Source organism: Pipistrellus hanaki (assembly GCF_964339955.1).
Source record: "Pipistrellus hanaki genome assembly, chromosome: 10".
Taxonomy (NCBI): domain Eukaryota; kingdom Metazoa; phylum Chordata; class Mammalia; order Chiroptera; family Vespertilionidae; genus Pipistrellus; species Pipistrellus hanaki.
Genome location: NC_140512.1, coordinates 15469766 through 15488152, shown reverse-complemented (window position 1 = coordinate 15488152; position 18387 = coordinate 15469766). Strand labels below are relative to the sequence as shown.

The window sequence follows — 18387 nt, the reverse complement described above, 5'->3', positions numbered from 1 at the left end:
TTCCTGCATATCTCTGACCCAATCAGTGGTCTGAGATCATTAGAGATACACAGGTATGCTGGGCTAAAATTCGTACATAGTGGAGAGAAAGTCTCTGAGCTGGACATAAACTCTGTCAGTGCCCAAAGTGCATCTAAGTGACCAAGAAAGACCTGAAGTCAGAATGTCAAAGATGACTTTTATTTCAAGGTATTTCCTTCATGTAGGTTTTTAAATACTAGTTAAAGAAGGATAAAATTGCTAAAACACCTCTTCATTCTCTATCAGAGACACATTACCTAATGGAAAGTATATTACCCTGGGATCCAAGAGACTTAGGTACTAGTCCCAACTCTACCAATAATGAGCATTGTTACTTAGGGCAAGTCACCTCATGTGCATGGGCCTCACGGTCATAAATAATAGCTAACAGGTGCCAGGTATCACTTCAAATGCTTTACGGTGAGGTATTAACTCTTAATTTGTGCAATAACCCCATGAGATTGATACTGTTATTATGTGCATTTTATATACGAAGAAGGGGAGGTACAAACATGGTAAGTGACTTGCACAAAAATCATTCCACCAAGTGATAAAACTAAGAATCTACTCTTAACCTCGTTGTTTTGTCCCTCCGCTTGTATGCTAGCCTATTATGACTTGCAGATTGTGCCTAAGACCCTTTTGTGTTCTGATATTCAGTTAATTGAATGAAATCATTATGAAAGACCAATCAATTTTAATTGCTTTAAAAAATTAGTTAGAAGTAAAGTCCCATCACTTTTGTTACTTAGTTTTTTCCCCCAGTCCTTTAACCAAGATGGGATAAGGTATGTAGGATAGTGAACACATGCATTATTGTAGCTGGTAGCTGTTGAATTTCATATTTCAATTTCTCTAGCATCAAGTCACACATAATAAGTTTGGACAAGTTTACAGGTGCAGTAATGAAAGCTTATTTACAAGACCAGCACAAATCCAACTTTCCCAAGTAAATGGCATAATAATTTAAGCAGTCAGTGTAATAAACATTCCCACAACTCCATGGTTCCCTTCCAATTACTGGAGACTCTGTAACCTAAAAGTAGTGAAGCAACAACGAATTTTAATATGGGCAACAAATTCATAGAGATTTGAAGAAAAAAATTGTGGTCTTTTTTAAAATTTCTATTGATTAAGTTGTTACATTTTGGTCTTATTTTTGCTCTTTATTTTTTTTTAAATTTTGAAAGTAAAAGTCTTCTGTTATAGTGTGTATTTCAGTCTTCTTCTAAAAAAACAATTTCCTGGGCTTATATAATACTTAGAAGAACTTTAATTCCTCCTGAGCCTCCTAATCTCTCTTATAACACAAAAGTAGTGTATTTGATCTTGTGCTACAATATGCTCATGTCTCATCCTTTTCACTAAATTGAAGTTACCTGAGAGCAGGGATCATATTTATTTTACATTTTTATCCTTTATAACCCTACTATTGTAAAAATGTGCATGTAGTCAGTGCTCAGTAGAACATTTTGTTTGTTGAATATACCAGCTTACATTAGAAAAGGAACCATCTGCAATAGAAATTCTTTTTTATGTCATTCTGTTTCAAATTATCCTTTGTTGCTTTTTCACCTAAGGACACTGTCAATATCAGGTTGCTGCACGTTAGTCAAATAATCCATGACAGTGTGTACATAATTTATCTTTCAAATATTAATATCCTCTCTTGGTAACTTAAATTTCTTTACAATGTTAACTTCTTAGTCTATTAACAATGGTAGTTTCCATCCAGACATAGAGATCATAAATTTTTACTCCATTATATTTTTATTTTATTTATTTTTTAAGGTTTTTATATTTTTTACATTTATCTTTATTGAGAGTGTTACAGATGTTCCCCATTTCCCCCCATTGTCCCCTTCTACCTGGTTCTCACCTCACCCCAGGCCTTCACACAATTATGTTTTTATTTTAGTCAGATATTTTACCGTACTATTCAGATTTTAATTTTTCTTGCCTAGAAAGGATAGGCTAGAAACATAAAGTAAACATTTTAAAAGCCAGAATAGATTTTAAAATATGAAGAGCATCATAAAGGATTAACTGAATAAAATTAATTTGGAGACTGGTCAATGAAAATTCTATAGAATTTTCCAAGCATAGAGATAGCCTTTTCATTTTCTACTTACCCACATCCCCCTGACAACATTATATTCTTCTCTTACAAATCCAGCTTTATAAAAATAGTCTGAGCCTGGCGTATGGGGCAGGGTAGGCTAGAAAAGACCAATGTGGGGGAAAAGGGAGACATATGTAATACTTACAACAATAAGTATTTTTTTAAAGATAGTCTGAGTAGGCAGCTCTGTAACTGGAATATAATGATCTCCCAATTAATAGCCTTAGAACTGTGTTTTTTTAAACTTAGATTTTCATTACATTTAATTGATAAAAAGATATGCATGTTATTTACCTACATATTTTTGAAAATACAATTTTAACCATAGCCCAACCAGAACCTCTTATTTTCATTTCAGAGATTTTAACCATTGTAAGAAGAAATTTATTTGTGTTTGCCAAATGCTAAGTTTATGTTAGCAGAATTCCATTGTAGAAAATTACAAAATACTTAAAAAGACAAAAAATAAAATAAAGATCAATAATTTAAATACACTACTCAGACCATTTCCTGGAAGAATGTCTGGCTATTGCAATCTAAGCCATTTCTATAACTCTCTTTTCTGATAGCTCTTGAAAAGCGGTAACAAGGAAGACGAACACGTTTTGGAAGCAGAAAATAAAAAACTGGTAGAAGACAAGGAAAAACTGAAAACGGAATTAAAGAAAACTAAAGATGGTAACTTGGTGTGCATGTGCCAAAGCTGAAAGAGCATGATATTTTATGCTGTTACACTTCACTGTTTTCCCTAAAACAAATCTAATGGCTAAATAGTTCTTCTGACTGAAATACCACGAGCGACCTATTTATAAGTTCTGCTCAAATATGAAGATAAAACATTGTTTCAGCCAAGAGAAACATGCTGTGTTATACAGAAAAACATGTAGGTGTTTCAGATCTGTGTTGTAAATACAGATGTTCTTACCTTAGCAAAAGAGCTATGTTCCTAAAAAGTTGGTTGTAAACACATTATTGGAAAATAAATCACATTCTTCCATCATAGTACATCGCTCCTTTAAAAGAAGTGATCACAGGTGGACAGTTTTGGTTATAAGACAGTATATTGCTGCCCTGGTTCCGGGTGGCTCAGTTCGTTGGAGTGTCATCCTGTACACCACAGAATTGCGGGTTGATTCTTGGTCAGGGCACATACCCAGGTTGCAGTTTGATCCTAATCCAGTGTGTATAAGAAGCAATTGATCCGTGTTTCTCACATTGATGTTTCTCTCTCCCCCTTTCTCTCTCTAAAAATTAATAAAAACAAATCCTCGGATGAGGATTAAAAAAAATATTTTTAAAGTGAGTATATTGCTAATCCCAAGCTCTAATATTCCTTACCTGCCAGATATAAGGAAAGCATTCCTTGAAACAGATGGGTTGGCATAGAGTAAGAAAAATCAGGATGTCAGCAGAGAATTTGAATGTTTCATTTAAATACATTGCAATGAGGACTTGGGTAGAGCATCCTAACTTCATTTTCCTGAAGGCAGCTATTTCTTTTACATTTTTTTGTCTCTTAGTAAATATGTTCTTATTGATTTTAGAGAGGAAGGTAGAGGTAGAGAGAGATAGGAACATCGACATGGACCAACTGTCTCCTGCATGTCCCATGCTGGGGATTGAGCCTGCAACCCAAGCATGTGCCCTGACTGGAAATCAAACCTGCGACCACTTGGTGCATGGGTCAATGTTCAACCACTGACCATATGGCTGAGGCCATTTTTTAAAAATAGTTCCAATAGTATTTTCTTCCTTTTAGTCAAACAAATTATTATTGCCTGCAACCACATAACACAGAAAACTGGATACCCCAAGTCCAATGTTATACCAGGAAATTATGTTTAAAAGTTTGTGTCTTGATCCCCATGAACATTTCTGCACAAAACAGTTATTCCTTGATGTCCAGGCACTGGGGAACCTCTCAGTCAGTCAGAGTTAAAGTAATGATCAATGTATAGATCTTCTCCAATTTTAAGTAGTCTCTTCCATTACTTTATGTTGGAGATAAGTTGGAAAATGTTCAGTGACTGAATGAATCAAGGACCTACTTTATGCCATTTGTAAATTTAGATTTTTAAAATTGGCCTCAGGCCCTAACTGGTTTGGCTCATTGGATAGAAGGCCGACCTGCTGACTGAAGGGTCCCAGGTTCGATTCCAGTCAAGGGCATGTACCTTGATTACAGGCACATCCCCAGTAGGGGATATGCAGGAGGCAACTGATCAATGTTTCTCTCATCAATGTTTCTAACTCTCTATCCATCATCCTTTCTTTCTGTAAAAATAAATAAATAAATAAATAAATAAAAATTCAATAAAATAGGCCTCAGTATAATAGAAGTTCTCTATAATATAACTTGTAAATTGATTATGCATTTATATTCTTTGGGTAGAGTTTTCTTCATCAAGATATTTTGTGGGTTTATATATATATATATATATATATATATATATATATATATATATATATATATATATTTTTTACTTCAGAGAGGAAGGGAGAGCGAGAGAGAGATAGAAACATCAATGATGAGAGAGCAATATCAATTGGCTGCCTCCTGCATGCCCCCTACTGTGATCAAGCACACACCTGGGCATGTGCCCTGACCAGGAATTGAACTGTGACTTCCTGGTCAATCCCTGCGCCATACCGGCTGGGCCTTTGAATTTGAAATGGAAAAATCTGAAGGTAAAAGCTAATTCCATTTTTAAAAAAAGGATATTTAATACAATATTAAAATTTTAATCACTTTTCTACTTATTTAAAATTAAGAATGTAAATCACAAAATTCTTTAGAGGTAGTAAGTTAAAAAATAAGTTACTTCTCTGGTCAAGGTGGTATAATATATGGTAGAGATAGTGTAGCCGTAATTTCAAAATCTTATCATAGTTGGTACTATTGGCTCTTATGCAATTCCAAAAGATTTGGAACATGATCAAGAAGTTTTAATATTTGTATAAAAATAAATTTAATAATCACCTACCCTCGACGTTAGACATTTCAGAACAGAAATCATGTTCTTTTTTAACCCAACGCAAAATATTGGTGTTAATCCTTCTGAAGAATGCAAAGGACTATTTCAAAATACCTTTTATTAGTTAAAAAAATTATTTTAAAATCTTGCTTTTTTCGCACCTGCCAACGATCCTTTTTCTTATGTTGTTAGCAGGATAGTATAAAAATAAGACAGACAGGAATAGGTTGTGTGCCCTGTTACCCATCTCAACCCTGAGCTCAACTCCACAAGTCTGAGATGTAACTTTCTAAACTCAGTATTATTTTAGGTTAACATAACACAATATTTATTTAAGAGACATTTCAGATGTTTGGAGAAAATTAACGCTCTGGTGATATAGGCATTGTGTTTATAATCTGATAACAAGAGACGCCAGCTCCTGTGTTTGAAGTGTAGACTGCATAGCTATCTTCAATGTGAATCAAAGTTGAGGTAAAAGCAGATTTTACCTGTTTGAGTATGTCCTATTTGGTTCCTGCAAGGTGTGTAGTATTTTATGAATACATTTTATTTACCCAAAGTTATTATTTTAGATAACATTACTAATGACCTTGAGAAGATCAAAGTTTCATTTCTAAAGGAGTAAAATCCTTGGCTATGTCTCTTGATCTAAACTAGTCAAATTTGTTAAGGCAAGAATTAAGAAATTACATAAACAAATAGTATAAGATTTGGATGAATTTAGAAGCACCATTCTTTGGACGTAGTAGCATTCAAAAATATTCACTGATTTCTAAAGATTGAGGATATAAAGGCTGGCAGTGCTTAACAAATGTTTCAGAAAGTCCTTTTATGCTTGACAATTGAGTAGGAAAGTAATGTGGTTTATTATTTTTTAAAATATATGTTTATTGATTTCGGAGAGGAAGAGAGATGGAAACATCAAAGATGAGAGAGAATCATCAGTCAGCTGCCTTCTTCATGCCCCCTACTGGGGATTAAGCCCACAACCCTGGCATACGCTCTGACCAGGAATCAAACTGTGACCTCCTGGTTCATAAGTCGACACTCAGTCACTAAGCCACACCAGCTAGGCTTGTTTATTAGGGGTAAAATTATTTGTCTTACTCTTAGTATTTTTTTAAGTAAAACATTTTCACTGAAGTTTATTAGTAGAAATAAAGCATAGTTATATATGTTTGTTTAAGATTGCCCACCCCAAATTGAAAAACTAGCATTCCAAAAACAGGTGGTAATAACACTCTGTAGTAACAATTCAGATTTTGCCCAGAGTTAGTAAATTACTTGTGCTTCAATGAAGTAATATGACCTTAGTGTGTGCATTTCCCAAAACACCTAATTTACTAAGTCAGGTGTAAGAACCTGCCTCATCAGTCAATTTTAATGATCTGCTTAACAATAAAGCTGATGCCCCAGTGTGTGGAGTAATTGGGGAAGGTCACTACCATGCAAAATGAGAACTTAGGCTTTGAAGATTTACAAAAGCTAGCCAGCTTTCATAATAAATATAAATCTTGTATGTAGTGGAAAACCTTCTGATGTTCAAGGACATTGACTTCAAAGGAGTCTTTTAGGATAGCTATAGTATTTATTCTTATAAATAAATACCTCCTCAGTATTCTTCTTTTTTTTTTTTTTTTTTTTTTTAGTATTATTCTTATTATGGGTACCATTTAATCATTGCATGTATCCAGGCAGTGATAAAAGTAAATATTATTTTAAAAGTAATTGTACTACATGTGGAATTCTCTCCTCCCCATTCCTTTAGGAGCAGGAATTTGCCTACCATATGCTACATTCACAGAGTTCTAGCACTGCTATTTTAGTAGAAGCTGAGCAGTAGTATATTTCTCCTACAAAAAAAAAAAAGAGAAAAAAAAAGACAAAACAGTGATTAGGGCAAATTCCTGGACCCTGCCTTTATTCTTTCTCTCTCCTTTCCTCCTCCTACCCTCCCACCCCCCTTTCTTTACTTCCTTTTCTTACTGCCCTTTCTTCCCTCTTACCCACCTTCCCTTCCATCCTTCTTCTTTCCTTCGTTTTTTGTCTGTTTCTATCAATAGTTTTTTTTAAAGAACTTTTCAAATTATTTATTTCAAAATTTCTTTAAAAGGTTTCTTATTTACATTTAGAGAGAGAGAAAGGGAGAAGAGAAGAGAGAAACAATGGTGCTAGAGCAAAACATTGATCTGCCATCTTCTGCATGCCCCCCACCAGGGTTCGAGCTCCCAACCAGGTCAACCTGGGCATGTGCCTTGACTGGGAAGCAAACCAGCAACCGTTCAGTGCACTGCACAAGGCCCAACCAGCTGAGCCACACTGGCCAGGGCTATTGCAAGATTAGTTAACATGGAACATAATTAAAACTATTCTAAGCATGCCTATAGAAGATAAAGCAAATTTTTAATGTAGAAACTGAATGTAAAAGCCCATTTTATATACCTGAGTATTGACAGAATTTAACAAGGACCTTAGATTTGGACCAGAAAACAGAACCTTCTTGTCCTTTTTATGTTTTGTGGGGTTTTTTAAAAATATATTTTACTGATTTTTTTACAGAGAGGAAGAGAGAGGGATAGAGAGTTAGAAACATCAATGAGAGAGAATCATCGATCAGCTGCCTCTTGCACACCCCCTACTGGGGATGTGCCCGCAACCAAGGTACATGCCCTTGACCGGAATCAAACCTGGGACCTTTCAGTCTACAGACAGACGCTCTATCCACTGAGCCAAACCGGTTTCGGCTGTTTTTATTTTGTCTTATTGAACTGTATTCTGTGATACTATTTGTTTGGTTTTTGTTTGTAATTCTGAATTAGCATGAGATATTTGTAACATGATTATGTTTTTATCAAAATATCTCTCAAGAATTGTCTGTTTGCTTTGTGACTATCCAGTTATCCTGAATATTTTGTTTTTTGATTAAAGATATAACTGTTTTTGTTTGGAACCAAGATTCCTATCAGGTGACTAAAGTAACACCTCATTATTTACCTGACATTTTATTTTTAGGAAATGAACTGGTTTTACACAGGTCAACTTTTAGGTGCCTAAAGCATAAACTTGTTATGTATCCATTCCTTTTTTTCCTTCAAGGAACATAATTAAGCACCTACCATGTGCTAGGAATAGTGCTGGGTGCTCAAAGCAGATACAACTCTGTTTCTTGAATAGACCATAGTTTAGTGGGAACATAGTGACACTTCAGCATAGTAAGTGCTGTAATAAAGGTTAGCTCAAGTTGAAGTAAACGCCAACAGCAGAGATCTAGGACAGTCCGTTGACATTTTGAAGGTTGGATTTTAATTAGCCATATTAAAAGGGGGAGAATGAGAGAAGTAGAGAGGTTAAGGGAGACAGGCAAGAATGTTTTCACAAAATGAACAGCGTGTAACTGAAAGAGCATGGCATTTTCAAAGTACCACAAGGAGCTTATAATGTGACTGGAACATAAAGTGGAGACAGTGGTGAGAGTTGAGCAGTAAGCCTAAAAGCCATCATGAAGGGCTCATATGCCATATTTATATGCTAACATTCTGGGGGGAAAGGGTCACTGTTAGAAAGTTTTTAGGAGAGGAGCAATCACTTTGATGATAATGTGGACAATGAATTATAATAACCAGGAAACTGGGTGAGGAATCCATTTCAGTAATCTAAACTGGAGATGAGGTAACAGAGATGGAGTAGATTGATTGGTGAGATATAACGGAAATATGGATGTGAGGTTAAAAGGTGACTAAAGTGATGTCTAAAACAGACCTCATCTACATGTACCTGATAATATAGGCCTGGGCAAAAATAACTACAGTGAAAAACACAATTTATGTTTCTTGCTTAACAAAGGGTCTGTGAGTGAGTCTACTTTCCAAGAAGTATCTTGGAAGCAGGACTGTAGATTAATTGTCTAGTACTTGATCACTGATAAAGGAATAATACATAGAAGAATTAAGTACTGAATAGCTCCAGTATATCACCCTCTCAAGCTCTCAAAATTAGAAGCAAATAAACTGAAAAGAAACCAACACTAAATATATAGAAATTTATCTAGAAACTAGAGGCCCAGTGCATGAAATTCACTAGGTAGAGTCCCTAGGCCTTGTTGACAATCAGGGCCAATCTGTGGGGTAACTGACAGGGTGATCTGGAGGTCCCTACTGGCACCTCCTTGGAGGTGACCAGCAGGGCAGTCAGGGGATGGCACCAGCTTGCTTACCAGCTGGTCCTACCCCACCACCCCCGCTGCTGTTGCCACTGGTCGCATCCCTTTGTGGAGTGACCAGTGGAGCAATCAGAGGGCCTCTGCTGGCACCTGCCTTGGCTTGCCTTGGACCTGCAGAATTGGGGCAGCTCCTGCATTGAGCATCTGCCCCCTGGTGGTCAGTGCCCATCATAGTGACCAGTCATTCCACAGGTGGTTCTACCGTTTGGTCAATTTGCATATTAGACTTTTATCATATAGGATGTTTCCTCTGGCACAATCCTTACAGCTCTTGTACCACAGCCAACTTTAGCTGTCATGCCAATGCCTTAAAAATATTTTCCATTTCCTGGCAAAGCTTAGCCAGTAGTGTCTGTTATCTCAGGTAGAAATTATAGTGACACAATACATTTACACAATGTGTTAGTTTAACCCACTCCTCCCACTGTGCAAATAGCTCCATTAATGTAAGTTTGGCACTTTGAAAACCACAAATATTTTTGGCCTGCTTGCATGTCATTGTACACAAACATTTTGGCATACTGTGTCTCACTATAACATTAGTTGGGGTTACTCTCTATATTAATAAATGATGCATGTGCCCCCCAAAGTGACTAGAACATAACCTAGTTTTTATTTGAATTTGTCCAGTGTTGTCATGAAATATCTCAGCATTTCCATAAAGCCACTGTCAAGTGATAGCAAGTCATATTTGCAGATGAAAAAATTGAAAGTGAGTTTGATGTATCACCTCAAGCCTCCTTGTCTAATGTCTTCCTTATATATGCTGTTTCCAAAACAGTATGGTTCAAAATAAAACAAGCATATTAAAATGTCAGATAAGTTTACATAATCCCTTAGTCACAAAGGCAGTTCCAGAAGGAGGTAGAAGGCATATAAAACAGGATATTGTAATTCTTGTAAAAAGAGAAATAGATAAAGAACAGGAAAGCAATCGAAAATGCTCCTAGGCAATAACAGCCTTTCTCATTGATGTTTCTAGCTCTCTCTTCCTCTCTAAAATCAATAAAAAAATATATTTTTAAAAATAGCCCCCCAAAAAGAAAGGAAGACTCTTCTTTATAGTAGAATGCTTACTGATAAATGTGGGTGGATTGGGGAAGCTGGAAAATCACCATATCACAACCATTATGATAAAGATTGGTTTAGGCAAGAATTATCAGTGGGTGCTAAAGATAAGGGCAAAGTATATCAAGGAACAGGATGCTTACATTGTTAGTCTTCTCACATACTGCTTGCTTCTAAGTTATAAGGAGGAAAATAATTATAAAATGGAAAGCTATTGAGAGGCTAATGAGCCTCTGGATGTGATACCTTGGATGACATTCAATATCACAAATACGAAATAAACTAGAGGCCCAGTGCACAAATTCGTGCATGGATGGACTTTCTCGGCCTGGCCAGCGATCTATCAGGGCAATGAGTGCCGCAGGAGGCTGGCCGACTTGGGGGAGGGGCCGTGGGAGTGTACTGACCACCAAGGGGCAGCTCCTGTGTTGAATGCCCCCTGGTGGTCAGTGTGCATCATAGTGACCAGTTGTAAGGTCTCTTAGGCTTTTATATAGAGAGAGATATTTATATGTGAGAGGCATAACCTGAATTTAATCAAGAAGAAACATCAGACAAAACCAAAATGAAAAATATTCTATTTTTAAAGTGACCCGCATTTTTTTTTAAAATTTCAGTGTCACGAAAGATGAGGGAGAAAAGGGCAGGCAAGACTGAAGAACTAGCCATGCCAGTCTGGCCAGGTTGTTGAGGGTAAGCCAATGAACCAGGAGATTCAATACCTAGTAGGGCACATGCACAGGTTGCTCAATCCCTGGTAGAGGGCATGCAGGAGGCAGCCGATCAATGGTTCTTATTAGTGATGTTTCAATCTCTTTCTCTCTCTCCATCCTCTCTGAAATTAATAAAAACATATTATATTTTTTTTAAAAGATTGAAGAACTATTCCAGATTAAAGGAAACTACAGTTATGACAACTTAATGCAAAAGTTGATCTATAACTGGATCCTGAACTAGAAGTGCAAAAATAATAATAAAAAGGAAATAATTGGGACATTTGCCATGATTGGGATATGAATAGTAGATTAAAAAAAGTATTATATCGATGTTAAATTTCCTATATTTGGTAACTATACTATGATTATGTTAGGGAATACCTTTGTTCTTAGGAAATACGCCATGAAGTATTAAGGAGTAAAGGTGCCTGTAACTTATTCTCAAATGGTTCAAGAAAATAATTGTGTGTGTGTGGAGAGGAAGAATATAATAACAAATGTACTACATCATTAAGAGTTGGTGAATTTGCATAAAGGCTATAAAGGAGTCCTCTATTCAAGTCTTGCAAATTTTTTGTAAATTTGAAATTACTTTAAATAAAAATTTTAAATTCTATTCAATGTTTTCTAGCTCTTTTAAAGGCACAAAATGACATGATGGCGATGAAGAGGCAATCAGAGTGTCTTTCAAAAGAATATGACCTACTCTTAAAAGAACACTCAGAACTTCAGGTAGGTGACATCCATGTTATAGGCTTAAATTTTTTGAAATTGTAATTAATTACTAGTGAGTCAACTATTTGTGTTATTTGCTCTTCTCAAATCAAGTTGGTTGTACTTAATCATGATTTTGTTAAGTGATTAAGGAACCCAGAATTTACCTATAGGGTGAAGATTAGGACATTGCATGAAAATACAAGATAATCATATTCACCTTCCAAATCCTACTTGAGAATCAAAAGATTGCTGTAGAGCAGTGGTTCTCAACCTTTCTAATGCCACGACCCTTTAATACAGTTCCTCATGTTTTGGTGACTCCCAACCATAAAATTATTTTCATTGCTTCTTTATAACTGTAATTTTGCTACTGTTATGAATCGTAATGTAAATATCTGTGTTTTCCGATGGTCTTATGTGACCCTGCTAATAGTTCTCATCGAGACCCACAGATTGAGAACCACTGCTGTAGAGCCTAAGACCATCGAAAAACCAGATTTTTACATTACAATCATTTACTAGCAAAATTACAGTTATGAAGTAGCAACGAAAATAATTTTATGGCTGGGGGTCACCACAACATGAGGAACTGTATTAAAGGATCGTGGCATTAGAAAGATTGAGAATCACTGCAATAGACCATCTACAGTAAAAAGCTATATCTAATTGTCCATTATGGATTTCACTTCTATTGTCAAATCAACCTTAAAAATTGCATTATATCCTAAAGCTCTTTGGGACACTTAACTTTCTCAATTTTACATAACTTACTTTAAATAAAATAATCAGAAAATAAGGAGCTATAAAATATTAAGGAAACAGCTGAAACCGGTTTGGCTCAGTGGTAGAGCGTCGGTCTGCGGACTGAAAGGTCCCAGGTTCGATTCCGGTCAAGGGCATGAACCTTGGTTGCGGGCACATCCCCGGTAGGGGGTGTGCAAGAGGCAGCTGGTCGATGTTTCTCTCTCATCGACATTTCTAGCTCTCTATCCCTCTCTCCTCCTCTCTGTAAAAAAATAATAAAATATATTTTAAAAAAATATTAAGGAAACAAAAGTGGGAGGAGGGGTAAGCTGATTTCCTTACCATAAACAAATCCCACTTTGCAGCTTTTAAACCCATTTGGATTTCCCCATCTGGTCCCCTTCCTGTTACAGTTACTAAATAAATATTAGAAAACAGTCCCTTCAAAATATGTAGTCTTTGCCTTTCCTTGTTTGCACTTGTGCTCTTCTAGATAAGAAAAAAACCAGAACTAACAAGGGACATTGGCAGTACAAAAGCATGAGCACCTGCCAGTTTGTAACTTTCACTTTGGAAAATCACCCTTTACTTAAGGGACTTGTCCAGAATAACAGCTCCATTCAAGCTGTGTTTTTTGTCTAAAGTGGTAAGATATACACTGAGTGGCCAGATTATTAAGATCTCTGAACGCATTATAATCTGGCCACTCAGTGTGTGTGTGTGTGTGTGTGTGTGTGTGTGTGTGTGTGTGTGTGTTAGAGGCCCAGTGCATGAATTTGTGCATTGGTGGGGTCCGGCCAGGCTGGCCAGGGAGAGGGGATATGGGTGATTGGTCAGCCTGCCTGCTGGTCAAGAGGACAATTTGCATATTAGCCTTTTATTATATTGGATATACACTGAGTGGCCAGATGATTATGCGTTCAGAGATCTTAATAATCTGGCCACTCAGTGTATATAACCTGCCTTCTCTAATCCTCTCTTCTGATTGGTTGCTTAAAGTTAATGTTATTAAAGTTATTCTGAAAGCATCAACACTCAGCCTGAATAAGCTTTTGATGAACTGCCTGTGTTCAAGCAATAACATTACAACTCCATTTTATGACATTTTTCCTTCAGGGTAGACTTTTACCTTCTTGGAACAAGATCTTTTAAGATTAATTCTACCCCATTTTCTTCCAATTTTAAATGATATGTTATAGTCATCTTTTAACATGATCAGTAAAGATTATAATTTGGCAAATGTCTGAAGAACAACAAAAAAGGCTACCCCATCTGGGTTTTGTGGTTCCCTCATTCTTTCTTTGCCAGAGGGGGATAGAAATTTTGTTTTCCTGATATAACTGTGAAGCTAAAGCAAAATAGATTAAGGCAGAGGGATAAAAATAGCTTATCAAGAGTTCTATTTTCCCCTCTCGACATCTTTTCTATTAAAACCCACCAATTTTGTAGTTTTTAAAATTTGAGACCTTCTTAATCCATATTTCACTGTTGGTAACTCTTATAATTAATAACTATTCACAGAAAAGAATATAGTTAAAGAGTTTTAAGTTCATGTCTTATCTATGAATCTGTTTTTCACTCTTTGCTGTAACTACTTAAGTCCATTTTTTTCTTGCAGGATCATTTACAAAAAGACAAGAAAAGCCTGTGAAGTGTAAGAAAGAAGATCATGGCATACCATGTCAGCATGATAAATTTGCTATCACGTTAATCTCTCAGAAATTTAAAATTCAGTTCAGAAAAATGTACTGTGATTGGCCAATATTTTTTAAAATACCATACATAAGCTGTTATTATAATGGCATTATCACAATAGTTGATGATGTTTCACATATATTGTAAAGTCTATATTCTGGCTCTTAAGTAAAATATAAGCATGTTAAAAACATTTAGATATTCATAGGAACAGAGGTGTATGGTGGCTGTTTACCAACAGAAAGAAAAATTCATTAGCCAGTTATTTCCAAAATTAGATTTTTATGTTGCATGAAACCATTAATAGCCTTTAAAAGCTTTGATGAGTTTCTACTAATAATAATCTATTTAATCAGATGATAATAATGATTATGTATTTGAATATAGTATCCATTATCAGCGAACTTGTTCGTGGGGAAATTAAATAAGGATAAATGATCCAAATTTGCCACTATATTAATAGGGAAGAGTCAGAACAAGAAATAAAAACAGTGACCTTAAAGCCTGATAACACATAGTATGGTTTACTTTCATAAGACAACTGTTTTAATAATTATATTTTTGTTACTGTCCACCTACTGGACTGTTTTTGTTGACATTTGTGTCAATGACATGTAATTAGTAAGTGGTCAACCTTTTTAAAGTCCATCTAACAGTGGAGTTTACATCTATTTGCGCAACTGTCACAGCACTGAACTAAAATTATTTTGCAACAATTTGGAATTCTTGACTCAGAGAGCAAGTATTTCCCATTGCTGTAAGAATTATATAATTGTAATACAAATATTACCTCCAATATACATACACTGGTATTATAGTTCCTCTGAGATGTTTATGTAATCTGAAAGCTAAATATTAAATACTGTTTTTCCATTCAAATATTCATTTGGCATTTCCTTTAGAAAATGATAATGATTATAGCATTAATATGATTTAGGTTGTTCCCAGGGTTTAGACATGGAAATTATCTTTCTTGTCTCATAAAAACCAAAATACAAAAGAAAATGGAAAATAATTATGAGTTTTTATTTTCTTCATATTTGTTTTATCCTTTGTTGTTTATTATCCTTTTAGCATCAACTTCACACATATTTAATTTTTTTCATTATAAAATGGATGAAATGAGCAAGTATGTAAGACTTTTTTTTTTTTTTCAGATAAAAGTCAAGAGTTACTGCTAGAAAACAGACACATAGGAGACATTTAACAGGAGTAAGAAATGGGAGTTAGACCATCTGGACTGACAGCACCATAAATAACAAGAAGAGGGAGGGAGTGCTGAAACAAGACAGAACTCCAAGTATCAACTGAAAAATATCCAAGTTAGAGCTACATGGGTAACACCTAGTGAGGGAGTGTGGTTTTGGCCTGCTAAACAGAAATCCAGTCTAATACAGAATAACATAGAGAAAATTAGGAACCTTTAGGATTGGCAGAATTTAAATCTAATTCCAGCATCACAATAATTTAGCCATGTGATTTAAACAAATTTTTTAACCTCTAGACTTCCATTTCCTCATCTTCACAATGAGAGCAATAAGATTAGATCAGGATTACTCTGTACACTAAGATAATACTGTGATTCTCAAAGTTGTTCGGACTGTATGGCAAAGAGAAAGTCTGGAAGCACGAGGATTTAAAGAATTCCCAAGATCACTTCCAAGTGTACATTTAAGTACTCTTCAGTCTCAACCTTCAGTGTCACAGAGGGTCAGCCTGCAGCCTCAAACCTCTGAGCCGTTTTCTCAAGGTGACATGATATTGGATGGATGCAGGGCCAGGATCTAAAATAGAATTTAGGTGTTCAGATATTACTCTAGTCTTTATAAACACAAACTAACTATAGTTTGCTGAACAAAATATTGCCATGATTTATCCAAGGTTTGACCGCGGAACTTTTGCTTCAGAATCTGTGTACTTTGCCACAATACCAAATTACCCCTGAAACTATACTTGTTAGTCATGCTCTCCTTGCCAGTGATGGAGTTTAGCAAAAAATAAACATGTATTCCGTATTTGGTTACACTGCGTATTGTTTCTTTATATGGTCAGTAATGACTTCTTTATGTTTTAAAAGAACATAAAGGCTGTATTACATATTTAAACACGGGAGTGCCATTCTTGTCCTTTTCTATCAGAATTACATAAAGTTTTATCACCCTCTCTCCCACTTACAAATCTACCTTGAGGTCCTGGACTCTAGAAAGGAGCATTTAAGAAGTTCAAGCCAAGTACTCTAGGATTTGGTAGGAGTCACCCCATTGCTTATCGTGGGCCCCAGTACTGGTAAATAGAATACCCCGAACCCCTAATCTAGAGCTTGGAGCTTAACTATTTCCTATGATACTATCCTGATGTCACCAGCCTGCCGTGATCTCTAATTAAATATCCATGCTTGTTCCGGTGCTGGGTCTCTGCTTGCCTGCAGTGACATCCCTGCTTCCTCCTTGGGCCTCCCAACCAGAGCCACTGGGATGTATCTCTCCTGTTCTTCTCTGCTTCTGTAGGTTAGGCTGGCCCTGCACTCCCATCCCATTGTTCACTGCCTTCTCACTCCCCCCCCCCCCCCACATCCATGTCCCACCACAGCTGAACAGCCCATGCCCAGCCCTACTGACACGTGATACATCTTATTTTTGAATGCCCACTATGGGGCAATGTGTAAGGATAGTAGTCCTCCTAAGCATGGACTTAAACATCAAGAATGATATGTTTAAAGCCCATGAGACCCTCCTGAATGTTTGTCTTTCAGCCTACTTTTCCCAGTATTCCTGAAACCCCGCTTAACAAAGGTTCCATTTTCTTTTTTTAACATTTCTTTCTCTAATCAATTTACTAAACAGCATTATTAACTTCTTAGTGTTGCTTTCCACCTGGATCTCTAAGCAAACATTCCTCTTTGCTTCTATAGCCAAAAGTGACTTCAACACTGTAGACTGAATAACAACCCCCCAAAAGATACCCATAATCCTGATCCTGGGAATATTCTCTTCTATGGCAAAAGAGTGAATATTAACTTTATACGGTAAAGGACATGACAATTAAGTATCTTGAGATGGAGAGATTATCCTGCATAATCTGGGTGGGCCCTAAATGCAAAGGAAGGTAATTACCACATAGAAGAGGAGATGGCATTGTGGCATGGATGCAGAGATTGGAGTGCCATAGCTGCCAGAGCTGAAGAGGCAAGAACGGATTCTTCCTTAGCGCCTGCTGAGGGAGAATGACCCTGTGGACACCAGTGAAACTTTACTGGACTTCAGAACCATGAGACAAGCATTTGTCGCCAAGTTTGTGATAATTTGTTAGCAGCACTAGGAAAGTAATGCAGGAACATACAGGTAATGGTGTGGACTGAATTTCATAATGTGTGGAAACAGATACCCTATCTTAGTTCTTTTTTTCCATTCCTATCTTTAGTTCTTTTTCTCCTTCAACATTATTTCCATTCCCACTGCTACTATCAAACCGAACCATTAATTTTTTTTAAACTTTATTTGGAGAGTATTACAGATATCCCCTTATTTCCCCATATTGCCTCCCTCCAGTTCCTGCCCTGCCACAGGCCTTCACCACCTTATTGTCTGTGTTCATAGCTAATGCATATGTACATATAAGATCTTTGGCCTTGGGCTCAATTATGTCCAGTGATGCCAATAGTAATCAAAGCTCAACTACAACAAGAAAGTGCACATAGCCCACACAGGAGTGTACCTAAAGTGTATAACTCAGATGACTGGGGAGGCTGAGTCACTGGGCTCTACAGGACACTTAATACACAAGGCCACTCTACCAATTCCTCACCCCTCTTCCTTCTGAGATTCGTCCATCTATTCCATGTTTCCATGCCTCTAGTCCTATTTTACTCATCAGTTTATTTTGTTAATTAGATTCCTTGTTTGTTTATTTTGATTTTTAGATTCAATTATTGATAGATCTGTATTTATTGCCATTTTATTGTTCATGTTTTTTTCTCCCCCCCCCCTCCTCTTCCTGCTCCTCCTCCTGCTCTTTCTCTTCTTCCTCTTCCTCTTCTTAAAGAATATCCTTCAACATTTCATGTAATAATGGTTTGGTGGTAGTGAACTCCTTTAGCTTTTTCTTGTC

General features: G+C 36.3%; 1 protein-coding gene across 4 annotated transcripts in view; it reads left to right on the top strand.

Annotated features, from left to right (window-relative positions):
- The window catches only part of LOC311629569 (B-cell receptor-associated protein 29-like), a 29754-nt gene extending 13451 nt beyond the window's left edge, over positions 1 to 16303 (top strand). For 2 of the 4 annotated variants that reach the window (XM_084897793.1, XM_084897792.1), the window contains 4 exons: positions 2713 to 2821; positions 11756 to 11856; positions 14204 to 14239; positions 15438 to 16303. In XM_084897793.1, the coding sequence (XP_084753919.1) occupies positions 2713 to 2821; positions 11756 to 11856; positions 14204 to 14236 (243 nt within the window). In that variant the 3' untranslated portion in view covers positions 14237 to 14239; positions 15438 to 16303. Of the gene's footprint in view, positions 1 to 2712; positions 2822 to 11755; positions 11857 to 14203 lie in introns of all 4 variants that reach the window. The other 2 variants (XM_084897791.1, XM_084897790.1) reach the window with 1 other exon arrangement.
- The last annotated feature ends 2084 nt before the right edge of the window (positions 16304 to 18387 follow it).